We start from the raw sequence: 16,211 nt of genomic DNA on the forward strand, positions 1-16,211 counted from the left end.
GGTTATACCATGTATTTCTTGATTTTATGTTCATCTGAAGTGAATGACATGCAACTCATGTTTTATTCATCAACTAAAATTAAGAATCGCCTACTTACTAACATTTGTTGCCCATTATTTTCCATTTCTCTTATGATTTTTCTTCTCGCTCCAAGGCTCTTCCTTGTGATATTATATACTTATGATTTAAATACTATTGCATCTCTTTGTTTTGACCTCTACACCACAACATCATCTAATTGACAAAAAAATACAATGCCAATGAATAAGTATTGCCCGAACTACCACCATTTCCCTCTCATTAGAATGCATTGTAAAAGTCGTGAAATGCGAGAAGCCATATCCACACTTTTGAGTCCTTTTATCACGCCAAATACTACACGCGTTCATACATTTGAGTCTTTAACCATACTAAATAGGACACACACGTATTTTTTAGTAGGTTTATCACACACAATGGAAGGGCTTCATCTTTAGTGTGTTGAAAGTGCAAATTAACTATTTTTAAATGGTGCAAAGTGGAACAATCTCCTAACTTAAACGTGCATGAAAACAAAATGACAGCATGTGATAAAGATACGGTTCATACTAAAATTTAGTCCCTACACAAAGTAAAGTCGTGTGTTATAGCCACCGACACTTCTACAGAGTAACATGTAGGCATGGCATTTGCTGTCCCCACAATGTGCAATCATGACGCTGGGCCACAAGTTAATTTACCGACAAAAGTTTCCTTGCATGGAATGGTATCTTGTAAGTTTTTTACAAAAGAAGTGTAAATAATAGGCACTCGCATCCCCGAAAATGTCTTTGGTGACCGAGCTCACTGGAGGTCACCAAATTCAAATTTCAAATTTTATCAAAATTCATATTTTTACATTTCAAAAAAATCTGAAAAAAAGTACAGATATACATGAAGGCATAACACACATGTGCGTAAATTTTTATGGCAAAATACTTTGAGGGCTGTGCAAAAAAGATAAATCTGATGATGTTTAACACATGATACTATTCATCCTCATAGACCATGAATTTGTCTTTTTTATGCAGGTCGTATTTCAACGTATTTCATCATAAAATTTTACACACATATGGTTACGTCCTTACATACACGCATATTTTTTCAGAATTTTTTGAAACATAAAAGTTTGAATTTGAATTTTTCAAAAATAAAGGCCTCCAAAACGCCATTCTCCTCGCATCCAACATATACAAGCTAGGGACAGCATGGACGGCTTTAGTTCCCCCGCCATGGCACCCACAGTCCGCAAACCAGCGGCCCACCCGGCCGTCCTCGTCCTCCGCCGGCTGGACGCGCCGTTCGCCGCCGCGCTGCACGAGCACTTCCTCCTCCTGGACTTCCACGCGTCCGGCGAGCCCCTCCCGGCTTTTCTAGCCGCGGCAGCGGCAGCCCCCGAGCCCCCGCGCGCCGTGCTGGTGGTGGGCGGCGGAGCCATACGCGTGGACGCCCCGTTCCTCGACGTCGTCCAGTCCGTCCGGTGCGTTGTCACCACGGGCACCGGCGTCGACCACATCGACCTGGCCGAGTGCGCGCGCCGCGGCGTGGCCGTCGCCAACGCCGGGAAGGTCTACTCCACCGACGTGGCGGACCACGCCGTGGGCCTGCTGCTCGACGTGCAGCGGCGCGTGTCGGCGGCGGAGCGGTACGTCAGGCGCGGGTCCTGGCCGGCCCAGGGCGACTACCGGCCACTCGGCTCCAAGCTCGGCGGCAAGCGCGTCGGCATCATCGGCCTGGGCAACATCGGCTCGCTCGTCGCGAGGCGGCTCGAAGCCTTCGGCTGCGTCATCCTGTACAACTCGAGGAGGCGCAAGGAGGAGGGCTCGTCCCGCCGCTACACCTACTTCCCGGACGTCCGGGGCCTCGCCGCCGCGTCCGACGTGCTCGTCGTTGCCTGCGCGCTGAACGAGGAGACGAGGCACGTCGTGGGCAGGAAGGTGCTGGATGCCCTGGGGAAGGACGGCGTGCTCATCAACGTCGGCCGAGGGGCGAATGTCGACGAGGCGGCGCTGGTGGCGGCGCTCAAGGAGGGGAGGATCGCCGGCGCCGGCCTCGACGTCTTCGAGGACGAGCCGAAGGTGCCGGCGGAGCTCCTGCCCATGGACAATGTGGTGCTGACCCCTCACGTGGCGGTTCTGACGCAGGAATCCAGGTCGGACCTGCGCGCGCAGACCATCGGCAACCTCCAGGCCTTCTTCTCCGGCCAGCCATTGCTCACTCCCGTGCCCTGCCATCGTGCCTAATGTTTTGATATAACTTGCAAATTTTCATAATAACCAGATGACATTCGTGGAAAACGTGACAAAAAAAGAATCGATGATCTAAAATGTTATTTTCAAACGCATTTTGGAGCATCGATTTTTCTTTTTTGCCATGTTTTCCATCAATGTCATCTCATGATGAAATTGTGCAAGCTATCTGGACATTTGTCAATGCTTCATAAAAAAAAGTCAGACGTCTAGATCTGCATCTCGATCTGGTGCACCTGTACAGTGGTGTGGCCCCGAAACGGCTCATTGGCAGATTGGGCCAAGCCGTGTGTGGTGTCGGTGGCAACTGTATGCGACGGGTTCTGCTCAGCATGTTGTGGCTGTACGACATGCATAACGGGCGTCACGCGTAGCCGGGCTTGGTGGATGTCTGTGATGGCGCACGACGGTTGCAAGGTGTAGATCCATCCATGGCGTCCCCCGGGCCGATGAACCTGGGTAGGGCTATCTCCGATGGGGTGGTAGTCAATTGTGGTGTGCTCCACCGTCAGTGCTGGTTCATGTAGTAGGACTAAAGTGTCACCCTCGCTGCGGATTACGATGATCACTGAAAGGTCTATGCTGATGGTTCCTCCCTCCAGATGCAAGCAGAAGGCTTCTTTATGGATTTTGGTAACTCCCACTCCAGTTAGTTTGCCTTCGGAAGTGAATTTGAGCTATGTACGATGGCTTGACGCGGAGGGAAAAGTTATCCAATGATGTTATTTCTAGCCCAGCGCATGTAGCTGCTGGGGTCGTAGAAAAGTGGTGGCGACAACACATATTGACTTCGAGTGGTGCTTCTCGATACCTGGTTTTGAGCTCCGGGGTGAAAACCATAGGTATGACGTGAGTTGGTTATATCTGGCAATGGTGACGTTTTTGCTACCTTATTGAAGGCATTGCTCGGATATGTTCAGACTTGTTCTTTTCAAGGTGAAGATCTAGAATTTTACCTTTTATGGTCGAATTTGGTGAGGGTGGTGCTTCGGCGTCGCTTCCTTCCTCAAGGCGTTGTAGTTGAAGAACCAGCGTTGTCGTTCAAGAACCTCGTGGTCCTTATGGTGTTAAGAAATGGTTGGTGCGGATATGATCGTTGTAATAGTTTCTCGATCGCTGTTTTGATCACTTTGGGGTTTTTCCCCTCGCTTAGGCATCGCTTTGGTCTTGTAAGACTTTGCTCTTTGCCGACGTGTTTTATATATGGATGCATTACTGTTGGTTGTGGGCATCCTAGCTATGTAGAGGTCAGGTGTATTCTCATTTTGAGTAATTAAAATGTGAAAAAGAAGCCTTAAACCACACATGACACAAGTGTAATCAGGGATGAAAAAACTTTTGACGCTGCAAGAGCTCCCTAGTATTCATTCTGCTATCTATTTTGGAGACCCAAATAAGATCTTGTATTGTCGCTACAAGACCCAGCAGCATGTGCGCCATTTGATAGCAGGAATGGCATCTACTCGTCCAACTATAGAGGTACCTATAATTACAACAAGAAAATAAAGATATATGGATCAGTGATCGGCTCATAACAAACCCAAATTCCAAAGGAATAGATGAATATATTTTTTAAGCATCAGTACAGACACAAGCGCTAGTCACCGTAGACGCCTCGTCGTCGACGCGAACGTCTCCTCCCACTAAAAGCGCATCGCCGGAAATCCTGAAATAAATCCAGGAATAATGCGAGCACCAGGGTTCAAACCCTGATGGGTTGGGGATACCACTGTCCACCTAACCAACTCAACCACAGGTTGATTCGCATTCCAAAGGAATAGACCACGTAAGCATCCTGCAAACCAGTGGCATGATCTTATATTGCAGTCTCAAGTTACATATTAGTACATGAACAATGGCTTGTGTGGTTTCAACTTTGAACTTGGAACTGTCATCTCAGCCCCTTTCCTACAAGTTCCAAACAAAGCAAACACATGGCTTTTTTATTCGCGCTGAACTGGCCCTCACCTGGGCCTCGCCCAGTCTCCTAGCCCTAATTTCGGTATCTTCTTTTTTTCTTTGCTGACACAATTCTAACACCTACGAGATTGCCATCACATCACCGAATTATGATGTGCAATACATAATTACATACACATAAAAATTAATTGCTTCTCCGCGTTCAGTATGTCGTTGGCATGGCACGAGCGCCAACCCTTGGTTCCCTGCCTGTATATATGTATACCCTACTGTGTCTTGTCAAGACTGAAATAGAGGAGATGGATGCCGACGTTGCAAGCATCACTTGGACCAAATGAGCAATAGTAGTGTAATTTGGTTAATCCTCAAGCACAGGAACAACCGCAGATGATAGTTCTATGTGCGACATCCGAACGGCACCGATCAGTCGTTCCGGGAGCTCCTCGTATGTGTGGCCCTGCCAACAATAGTCAGTTTAGCCAACGGTTACATCCTGCATCAACGAAGTGATTGAGAGAGCATTTCTTAGATGGCAAATGTATGTACCTGGACAAGAAAAGCCATGTCCACAACTAGCGTCGTGATCACGCCACACACAAGCCCCAAGACTCCATTTGCCACCGTAGACGAACCTATGTCCACATCTATCTGCACGGGTCAATCATCACACTGTACCGTAAGACACCAATCAATTTAGCCAGATCATGATCCAGCTCTTTCCCTAATCTTTTAAGAAACACAGGGCAAACTCATGTCCTCATTTTCACTTAAAAAGAAAGGAACCCTAAGGGAGAAATAAAAGATACACTGCAATCTTACTTCCAAATAATTTGCACCACGGATATAGGTGATGTCAACTGCTTTGCCCAGGAGACACGGTGTGCTGCCAACACTTTGGCGGACAATCCATGAGCCCTGAAATGCAAGATGTGTAGTTAGACACACGGACTATAACCCACCACACCAGCAAGGGATCAAGACACATCTTACCCTCCCCTCTGTTCTACTAACTCTTCTACCAAATAGAGCATTTCTTATTTATGTTTCGCATCAAACCTCATAGAGCGTTAAGGATGGCGAGACCCATACCTTCGGTACAGATGGGATCAGCTTGAACCTACTATTGCGGAATTCATCATCGCCATCAACAAAACGTTGCAACAAGGAGTTCGGTATCAGTTTCTTTGATACAAAGTAGAAAACCATACTATAGTTAGTTGTGCCAGGAACCTGCAATAGCAAACTTAATCAGCAACAGACTATATGCGAAATGCAACAGTACGCAGCAAATTGGTATGCAGTATCATCTACAGTTGCTGGGTCACGGTAAGGACAAACAATGATGGTACAAGACATCAGTGGCAGTGCCAGGAGCAAGGAGATGTGGTGCCACTCCCTTTAAGGTCCATGATCTACTGAGTCCAACTTATTGGAAAGATATTTATGTTTTTTTCCCATGGCGTACTAAAATAAACTGTGGTGAAATTCCTCTGGCATTTGATCCTATAGGATTCGAGATGACATGATTTTGTAATATATGCTTTTGCTATTCCTGCATTTTCAGAATCATGCGAACCAAAGAAGCCCTAATAAGAAATGACCATGCATACCTCTATTATATGGCATACTATATCAAACTTAATCCATCTGACAGCATTTAGGCAGGAATATATGCAATAAGCCGAACCCTTGGTTCCCTGAATACACAGGTATTCTGAAACAGACTACTGAGGGTGTGAACAGTTATAGTGAAAAGGGAGGGGAGTAATTTTATAGGAATGCTTACTTGTAGATTTATTGCCAATGAAAAAAGACCCTTCTCGGCAGCAACCTACAACAGAAGCAAAAAGGTTATAAAGAAGAAAAGGATCAACTAGCAGGTTATAAAGAAGAAAAGGATCAACTAGCAGGTGACTGGTGACATGCTTCACCTCATTAAACATATTCATGGTTAGACAACATAAGACATCAACAAAACGAAGAGTCTGCAACAGAAAATCTTTACCATATACATACGAAAGGTATACATTTGTACAGTGTTATAGTAATGAATAAAGTATGGCTCTTTGACTTGGTGTTCTTATTTTTTAACCTTTTTCGACAACATGCAAAGCTGTTATCTCCATCCAAAGAAGCAACCACAATAGAGTGTTTGCCACCGAATAGAAAAGGATGAAAAAAGAAATCCTGGTGTTAAAAATGACTCCCGTGTACAACCCTGGCACACAATATGCACAATATAACCATCAAAAGCTGCAATGTTTTGTCCTTGACATGCTAATCACATCAACAGTCCAGTTTCACAACCGTATGGTTATTTACTTTCTTTACTGCAGGCTGATCAATAATATCAAGCATGAAATATGAACTCACTTGAACAGCGCAACCTTTTCTTTTAGCAACATGATCCATTCGTTTCACGTCTTTAAACCAGTCAACAGCAACAAGCTCCATAAGAGGCTTTCCAGCAGGAACCTATAAACAAATAGTAAATATTCATAACGAACAGAGTCTAGAAAACAGCCAAAATGATTAATGATTATGGAACACTCCTGGCAAGATGATGAGTGCAGTCTACTGCTGCGAAAGATCAGAACCTTGCTTTTATCATATATGAAGTTCTTGCTTCGCACTCTGAAGTTATTTCCATCAGATATTCTCCAACAATCACGACTGTTATCACGGTCATCCCGGCGTAAATTTCCAGAAAATCCAGAAAAATCAATCTCACCTGAATCTTCCTCATCCAACCCTGTAATAAGAAACATGTTATATGCAAACTAGTCCTGTTGTATACATAACCACACGGCAGATGGAATTACAGTATACCTAGTAGTTTACCATCTGCATCGAGCTCACGAGTTGATGGCTGCATAAAAAATAAAAGATTATTTTAATATTGCAAGGAGAGAGGAACCAGAAAAATTATAAGCAAGTCATTAACCTCTAGCTCAGATTCAGGTAACTGGAATTCTTCATCTTCGTCAGACTCCTCCTCAACCGTTGAATGTCTACTTTCATCCGCCGGAAGGCTGGTTTGCACAGTATTATCCTGTGTTTTTGTGCCTTTCTTAGAAGAAACCGATAGGGCCATATTGTCCATAACAGGAATCCTAGGAAGTATTTGACTTTCATCACTTTGTGAAAACCATTCCCTGAGCCCTGGCAGCAGTAAAAAGGAGGCAAAATGTAAAGCATGTATCAACTACCCAGAATATCATAATTCATGTTGGACATCTGTGTAAAAACAAATGAAAGGGGGTACCCAAAGTAGCACCTGAGACAATAAAATATATACAAAAATCTCTTCAAAAAATATATACCAAGGTACATCTTATATGCTAAATGGTTCCAAGGTTAGACAACAATTCGAGTTAATCATACAGCACAAGTTTCTTATTGCAAATATCTAGCAAGCATAAATAGTACTTCCTCTGTTCATTAATATAAGACGTTTTAGAGACTTGCATGGTCAGTCTAAAACGTCCTATATTGGTGAACAGAGGGAGTAGGCTTAATTATTGGTTCTCGAGATAAAGAAAAGGCCACAGATGCCGTGGCCGGCGAATGTTAGTCTACCACATGATGCAGAATGAGAAGGCTACGAAAGCTGTAAGAATCCTACAGTGATGACCTGGTAAGACCTAAGGTAGAAATAGACTTAACATGATTTATCGCAAACATCGCCACTTCATTCACCCAGGACAGAAGAGATTTTATTGACACCTTGCACTCACTTAAGTAGCAGGGAGTATAAGTTAAATATAGCCATCCATACAAGGGTATTATGAGGAAAGTAATAGTGTGGACCAAGGCACGTGTGCTCCCAGTTCTTTTAACCAAAGATTAACTAATCTAGATTACTCTAAACTCTAAAGAAACCAAAGTTATTTGCATTTTGCTGTCATCTAACTTTACCATTTTTCATGGAATACATTAAAATGTCCCCTATGTAAAAAAAACATTGTTATGCAAGAAAACATCACAGAAATCTAACTTCAGTCTAGCACAGGACAAGCAGTGGTATATCCATACTAGCACAATGCCCATACCCACACTGGCACGCACAATGCCTGTGCATTACTAAAGTTTTAAAAACTATTCTACATGTTTAAGATCTTTAATTGTACCACCCATGCAATATCAAAAATATTCATATCCGCTCTCATCGCAAACATATGTGGTGTAAACAAAAGGTGAATGGACCACCACTACCAATTGCATCTTTATAGGAGTAAAGATACATTGAATAGGAACTGAACATTTGGCCATTATTATAGAGTAAACTAAGATGTCGCATGTGTGAAAGATTGTTATCATGGATGAGAAGATGACAGTCCAATTGTACCCTAGAACAAATATTCAATATTTGGCTGTAGCGTAAAATTTAGTACTGCTTCTGCAAGAACTAGTCCTATACTATAAAAATGTCAATTCCTTGTGCAAAAATATGCTTAACATGATGGCGTGCATACACAGCATCAAGGAATTAACGCAGGGAGGAATGCATGGCGTCATTTAGGCAGGATCAAAATTCAAGTGTTCTTTATAATCTGACAATTGTGAGAGAGACGGCTCGCTCAACTCCAAGTCAATTAAAATGAATTACCCAAAAGTATGGACAGCACTAGCAGTCTAAAATAATAATACCATCTATACCAATATAAAAAGACCCAAAGGGGCAGATCCAACAGATCTCGACCATCGAACTAAGTTAATCCAACGACCTAGACTGCTCCAATGGCGAGCGTTAAACGTGTTTAACGTGCAATTAATATCATACCAAATATTGCACTAATCACAGAATTAACACACAAATAGCATACCTAATATCCGCGTGGAATTAATATATTGCCTAAATATTAACGTGCGTTGCACGTGCGCATTTACTAGTTCCAATCAAATGACACTCAGATTTATTTGGAGACTGCACTACTGCTTAGGAATTAAGGCACAGAAAACTAATAGGAATATATTAGAAATGTTGTCCAGAAGGTTATTCCAAACACAAAAAATTGTACCGGCAACGCTGTTCAACATATGAAGGAGGCTATGTTGTTGAAATGAAGGTAAGTAGCCAACCCCCCAACCCTTCAAATCAATCTGCATAAGATGCTGTACTTGTGTTCGGACTCTCCCATTACGGGATTTCAGTGGAGAAATGTTGAAACCACCACCTAAATTAAAATTAAAAAGAAAATGTTACACATCAGAAATTTGATACCTACAGTAAATCAACATACATGCAAATGATGTATTGAATTCATCAGAGTCGGTTCATTACTCTCAATGTGTGCCCTAACAAATCCTGGTTGTGGACCACAGTTTGGGTGCTCTCTTGATTGAAATAGCACAACTGCAAACAAAAATTACAAGATGCGATCATCAATAGGACTCATGAGAAAAGGTTTACATGTGTCCAGTGCATGTACACATGATGAGATGTGTAGAACTACAAGAATACCAACCATAACTTCCATCGTCATTACGCCGCCAATATCGTACATAACAAAGATCACGAGGCCAAGTAAATCTGTTAAGATGTTCATCAAAGACGTGACTTCAGTAATTAAATAAATGGCTGGAATTCATCAAACTGAGATATCTGGTTTAATGATGAAAAAAATAATAGTTCCTCTGTATCTTCAAGGCACAATATCAGAAAATGTTAAGTTGTATTAGTCTGTGTTCCACTGGGCTACATTTCAATTAATTTAGACCAATAAATTGACATAATTAGCCTAAATAAGAGTTACAAGTATCATCTGCAGAACAAAGTAAGTAGGCATATGTTAAGAATATACGATAATGACATCTTTGTTTGTAAATCATAGAAAGATATCTTGTGGCTTCCATCTTTCCAATGGGTTCGCACTTATGCAGCACAGAAAGAAGGAAGGTTCTAACAGAAGATAAAACATACGCTGAAAACCAATCCAGTTGTAGCCTATGGTACAGTATTGCTGTGTGGCCATCGACCTCCTCCACTAGACTGCCATACTGGAAACTGCAGTCCCACCTTAAATAACAAGAGAAAAACAGTAAGAAAATTTTTGTAAGGAAAAAGGAACACATAATTGATGAGTTGATTTATCAAAACAACAGAAAATGTACTCAAAGCGGGTGGTGTCCATGCTCATCACAAGCTGAAATATAGCCTCACACGAAGCCTCAACAACTCCAACAGCCTTCATTGCTCTGCTACAGCTCCTTGCCTATGAAAGGTACACAAGCATCAAGCACGAATGGTCAAGGCCAAAATATTCAAACTACCAGTTCATGCCCACAACCACCAACTTACAAGGTAATCAACATCCTGGAGCTCCTCAAAAATGCGGAGACCTGAAGTAAAGTTCAAATTTAACACCCCATCAAACAAGCAGCCTGGTTACAACAGAGAACCAAAGCAAGGGACAAAGAAAGTTCTTGCCATTCTGGCATCTGACAAGGCGCCAGTGTCCTCTAGAGAAAACTTGGGCAGGGCTTCCCTGATCAGATATTCCTGTATCGTTTCCACGAGTCCAATCATGCAATGATTCCGGAGGACCTACAAATGCCAAGAATATAGCAATCCTTTAAGTACTGGAACGAAAAACATATATGGACGGAACAATTAACAAACAGACCATGTCACTGACCATTCCCAATTGTTGTTCTTCGCATCAATGATCGGTGATTGTCCTCCTCCTCTTCTTCCTCTTCATGACTATACCTGATAAAAGAAATTAAGGGAACCGTCATTTTACAACAAACAATATTCTACCATGTTACGATCGAACAAATGTAAACAAAGTTACTCAGAAGAATCACCACACATGCATGAGGTGTATCAGTTATACAAACTTGAAGAGTTCAGATTTTTTTAGAACAGGGCTACAAAGGGTTTATCGTGAATATTTTATAAGCAAATTATTAAGGCATTTAAAACGGTTCCAAATCATGTTCCCTTCTTTCTTCAGACTTGATTAAATCCTAGGTTCATAGTGTCATAAGTTACAGAAATAACCAAATGGTCCCTCCGTTCCAAATATAAGGTGTATTTTGACTGTCCAAATTCATGCCTTGACCATAACTATCTCATACAATATTTAGTCGATGGTTATAAAATCACTATCATATGAAAGTGCTTTTGAATATAAATATAATGGTGTCCATTTTGTGGAGGATAAACTACATATTACTGGACTAGTTGTTGATCAAAAGCATGAATTTGGGCAGTCAAATAAACCTTATAGTTTGGAACAGATGTAGTAAATAACTACGACCATGTAAAATGTTGACAAGGCAGAACATGCAATAGGATTTCAGAACAGATATCATGTAAATATACCACGGAAGTACAGAATCAAATTCCTCAACCACTAACAAAAACTATTAACAACGAAGAAAATTATCACAGTGAATCATGTGCTGGCTAGAATACTCCTCCCTTAGTGACCTAAAAAGTCTTATATTAGTTTACAGAGGGATAGTAGTGATCTAAAAAGTCTTATATTAGTTTACAGAGGGATAGTAGTGATCTAAAAAGTCCTGTATTAGTTTACAGAGGGATGGTAGTGATCTAAAAAGTCTTATATTAGTTTACAGAGGGAGTAGTTGTCAACTGACAGGAAGACAAGTGACACGTCCATAGCATTTTAAAATTAGTAAGAAGAAAACGCTGGCAAGTTTGTATAAGAATATCAACACATGAGTTCTCAGGAGAAAGCTAGTTATATTATAACAACAGAAAGTATACATAGAAGTGCACAGAAAAACTAGTGTAAAGGAACTAAATGGACGAAGTGTACAACACACGTAGAGTGCAAACAGAAGGCGTAACTGGAAAATGAAACGCAGTTATCTGCCACTTACTGACTGTCACGATCAGAGGAAGAAGATTTCCTTCCATTTTCTACACCAGCATTTTGCTGCGATGAGCTAAAGGCTGTATTACCATCGGGCGACACTACACCTTGTTGCTGCATCAGTTTAGATTAGAAGAATCAATTTAGGTGCATTTGTGCGTATGCAATGAAATAGATTATTCTCAAGCTGTGAAGGAAAAATAAGTACTCCTCCAATCCATAGTAATTGTCTTTGTACTAAATCAGCGACAAATAATATGGATCGGAGGGAGAAGTGGCCTTTGTCATAGACTCCTGATTAATTTCATAAGCAGTAATAGGGGTGCCAATATTGTGTATGTTTGCATATTTTTAATTGGTGATGCCTTGAGCAACAAAGAACCTCGGGCGGTTACTATAACCATTTATATGCGAGATTTAGGATCTGCAAATGTTAAACCTGATCGATGACCATCTCAATTTTCTCCTTCCAGATTAGAGCCTCCTGGATATTGAATGCCGCCATCTGGTATAAGTTACAGAAAGGTAGCGTCAACTTAACATCAAGGACATGAATTGTAGGATTATTAAGGATTCACATTTGGAAAACTCAGCAGACTTGCAGGGCATGTTTCTTTTTCTTGCCAATAGAAGAAGTTCCTCTAAATGAATAAATCATACAGCAGCGGCAAATAGAGTAGTAATAGTCTAGTGGCATTTCAACAGCAATTGCAATAACAGTAGGTTGATAGCTTAAATGGATGTGCAATAACAAAACAAGCTGATTATTATGGTTAAGTGTATGATGAGAGGAATAAGGAATAGAATGGATGGCTTTGGTACCGTGATGCGATGGTGCTTCTCCCTTTTGTTGTAGACACTTAAGACATAAAGCATCTGCAGTATAATAATTGATCAAGGGAAATAATCAGTGTGCAATGCCAAAGATCATACTGAGAGGAAGGAACTGCAAGCATGTGACAGAGGAGATGCATACATGGCCATGGTGCATCTTGAGGCCCCTGTCCTCGACCCTGCAGTTGCCATCGATGTGGAGGGACTTGATGGGGAGCTTGGGCATCTTGTGCTGAGGCTTGCGCTTGAAATACGAGAGAAGCCGGGTCTCCAGCACAAAGTAGCGCATGTGGATAAAGGAGCGGCCGATCTTGCGGCGGCCATGCCGGACCATCCACCCCTCATAGACCACGGTCGACGAAGACGACGACATCCCTGACACCCTCCCAGACAGCACTGCACAGACAGACATAAAACAGCATTCCATAGGTCAGTCAGCACTCAACAATAACATCAGTGAATAGAGTCCACCTGGATCAACCACTGGCCTAAATGGTTTGCCCGGCATTTCATCATTCACCTTGCGCACCATTTGCTTGCAGACACTATGCTATAGGCTATAGAGCCTTGTTCCAGATCACCCAGGTTGATCAGAATATTACAATTCACCTTGACCATAGCCTACTATACTTTGTACTAGCAATTAAGCATTTCAACTGGTAGGAACAGACTGGAAGCGGTCGCACAGTCAAATTGGCACGCGGTCCAACCTCCAATCACTAATCGACGCCGAACCAGGAACCGTCCAGCATACACACGCTCCGGGTGGGGGAAACTAACCTTACCTTGCAGCCCGGCCGCGGCGAGGCGAGGAGCAAAGGGGCGGCTCCCTCGGGGACGAGGACGGCGAGGCGGCCCCTGGAGACGAGGGGGGGCGCCTACGAGGGCCCGACGACGCCGGGGCACCAGCGGGGCGGGACGCCGGGATCCGAGGTGGGGCGGGCGGCGGCAAGCCGAAGGGGAGAGGGCGGGGCCGCGGGCGCCGATGGCACCCAGATCCGGAGATCCGGGTAGGTGGGGGGCGAGGCCGCGCGGCGGGGGAGGACGCGGCCGGCCGACGGCACGGGGAGGAGGAGCGGGTGGGGGTGGAGAGAGAGTGGGCAAGTCCAACCCGGGAAAGGCCGGGGACGGGGGAGGGGAAGCACGTGCCTCCGCTTTCTCGGCGCGGCCTTTTTTCCGGCTTTGGCCTGCTGCGGCTGCGCCACCAAAGCGGCCGCGGCGACAAAACTGATGTAAGCGGTTTGTTTGGCGAGAGCGGCTCTCTAAGGTGAGGAAAAAGTCTAAAATGCCCCTGGAGTGTCAAATAAAAGGCATGAAATGCCCCTGGGGTCTCCGTAGGGTGTCGCAGCGGTGTGTTTTGAAATGAAAGGAGTGAGAGAACGCCCCGGTGCTTGTCGTGTGCTTTTTTTTTTTGAGAGAGAGAACGTCGGCTTTATAGATTAATGAACAACATTACACAGAGTTTGCCGGATACAATTCGGAACAGAATGGAACACACAAAGACTAGAAGAGTTCACACAAGATTTAGCTAGCACATGAGCAGGAACATTTAAATGCCGACGAACATGTTTGAAGGAGACTGAAGAGAAGCCTTCAGACAAAGACTTGACATCAGCCACCACCACTCCAATTGAAGAACGGTCCCTCATAGGCGAGTTGATCATTTGCACAAGTGAGAGACAGTCAGAGGCAAAGATAACATCTGAAACTTGTTCATCATGCGCCAAAAGAACAGCACGTCGAAGAGCCATGGCCTCAGCCATTTCAGGTTCCAAGCTACCCGCAATAGGCTCGCTACAGGCCACCACGAATTGACCTCCGTCAACCTTGCCGACGACCCCAATGCCGGACTTATCCAGGCTCGAGAAAGTTGCAGCGTCTGAGTAGAACATAATGGTACCTGACGGCGGCGGAGACCAGTTGGAGCTGGACGCATTGGTTTCACGCCTGTGTTCAGATACTGGAAGGAAAAGATGCTGCAGGATAAGGGCGACATAAGCCTTGATCTTCTCAGCAGTACGTCGTGGATGCGGAGCCTCCGGATTGTTTTTCGTAAAGTTTCGAGCCTCCCAAATATGCCAGAGGGTCACAACCAGGACAGTACGCACCTGATCAGACGACCTACCCAAGAAGTCAAAAATCCATTGCCTTGGAGACAGAAAGGTGCCACGGTGCAGGCTGAAATTATATTCCTCTTTGATGATATCCCACACGTCCCTGGCATGTGGGCAAAACAGCAGAGCATGCTCAACAGATTCAGGCCGAGCACAAAAGCAGCAGTGTTCAACGTTGGGTACCTGGCGGCGTTTAAGTTGTTCCCCAGATGGTAAACAATCCTGCGCAAAGCGCCATAAGACGACTTTCATCTTGCCCGGTGCTTTGATAGATCATAACAGTCTCCAATCCTTTTATTGGGAAGAAAAATTGGAACTCAAACCCATTCCTTTGTTACTATGAGACTCCAGGAAGAGTGCAGACCGAGCCAAGTTGTAGGCTGATCGCACCGTGTATTCTCCGAATCTTGTGAATGGCCATCGAACAAAATCCTCACCATGCTTGTAGATAGGGATCCGAAGAATCTCGCATGCGACGTCGTTCCGAAAGAAGGCACGCACCGTTGCTTCATTCCAGGACCCGCTTTCCTCATCCATAAGGCACTTAACTTTAGCATTAGCAGGAATAGGAGAGAGCGGCTGAAGAACACAAGGCGGATATGATGGGATCCAGTGGTCAGAAATAATGTGAACCTGGCAGCCGTCGCCAATTCCCCATTGAACTCCCTTCTTGAGCAGGTCACGGCCAGCAAGAATGCTGCGCCAAGTGGCAGAAGCCGAACGCGGGGCCGGTGCATTCCAGAAATCCGTGTGAGGGAAATACCGGCCTTTTAAGACACGAGCACACAAGGAGTCCGGAACAGTAAGTAATCGCCACCCTTGTTTGCCCAGCATTGCCAAATTGAAGATGTGCATATCCCGAAAACCCATCCCGCCAAACGACTTGGGAGTTGAGAGCCAGTCCCATGATCTCCAGTGTATCTTCTTTTTCCCTTCCTCTCTGCCCCACCATTCATCGGCAATAATTTGTCTGAACATTCTGCAGATAGCCTTAGGAAGTTCAAAGCAGCTCATGATAAAAGTAGGGATCGCCTGAATGATAGATTTCAGAAGTGTTTCTTTCCCTGCTCTCGAGACCGGTCGATCAGACCATCCATGGACACATCGCCAAGCTCTATCTGGCAAGAACTTGAAGATACTAGTAGGGGAATTACCAACCTCGGTAGGCATACCAAGGTATGTGTCATTGAAGGCTTCATTAGATATCCCAAGACTCGCCTTCACTCTT

The 16,211-nt window shown here is 44.0% G+C and overlaps 2 protein-coding genes across 3 annotated transcripts; one reads left to right on the plus strand and one right to left on the minus strand.

Annotated features, from left to right (window-relative positions):
- The first annotated feature begins 1,214 nt into the window (after positions 1-1,214).
- Positions 1,215-2,752, plus strand: LOC123147064 (glyoxylate/hydroxypyruvate reductase HPR3-like). The gene has a single exon (XM_044566311.1). The coding sequence runs from the start codon at positions 1,228-1,230 to the stop codon at positions 2,260-2,262; it is 1,035 nt and encodes a 344-aa protein (XP_044422246.1). The 5' UTR covers positions 1,215-1,227; the 3' UTR covers positions 2,263-2,752.
- A 1,309-nt stretch (positions 2,753-4,061) lies between these two features.
- Positions 4,062-14,067, minus strand: LOC123149695 (protein ENHANCED DISEASE RESISTANCE 2). Of its 2 annotated transcripts, none has more exons than XM_044569402.1 (22): positions 13,650-14,067; positions 13,012-13,265; positions 12,858-12,911; positions 12,475-12,540; positions 12,043-12,149; positions 10,827-10,900; positions 10,619-10,735; positions 10,490-10,530; positions 10,303-10,403; positions 10,112-10,207; positions 9,657-9,721; positions 9,473-9,544; positions 9,210-9,365; positions 7,133-7,350; positions 7,018-7,057; positions 6,786-6,940; positions 6,562-6,663; positions 5,975-6,019; positions 5,278-5,418; positions 5,008-5,103; positions 4,735-4,836; positions 4,062-4,645 (listed from the first exon to the last, which is right to left on the minus strand). In XM_044569402.1, the coding sequence occupies exons 2-22, from the start codon at positions 13,240-13,242 to the stop codon at positions 4,547-4,549; spliced, it is 2,178 nt and encodes a 725-aa protein (XP_044425337.1). In that variant the 5' UTR covers positions 13,243-13,265; positions 13,650-14,067; the 3' UTR covers positions 4,062-4,546. The 2 variants fall into 2 exon arrangements, with proteins under 2 accessions (XP_044425337.1, XP_044425338.1); XM_044569403.1 differs by having other exon boundaries at positions 13,655-14,042.
- Positions 14,068-16,211: the final 2,144 nt, after the last annotated feature.

Source organism: Triticum aestivum, chromosome 7A (genome assembly GCF_018294505.1).
Source record: "Triticum aestivum cultivar Chinese Spring chromosome 7A, IWGSC CS RefSeq v2.1, whole genome shotgun sequence".
NCBI classification, from domain to species: Eukaryota; Viridiplantae; Streptophyta; class Magnoliopsida; order Poales; family Poaceae; genus Triticum; species Triticum aestivum.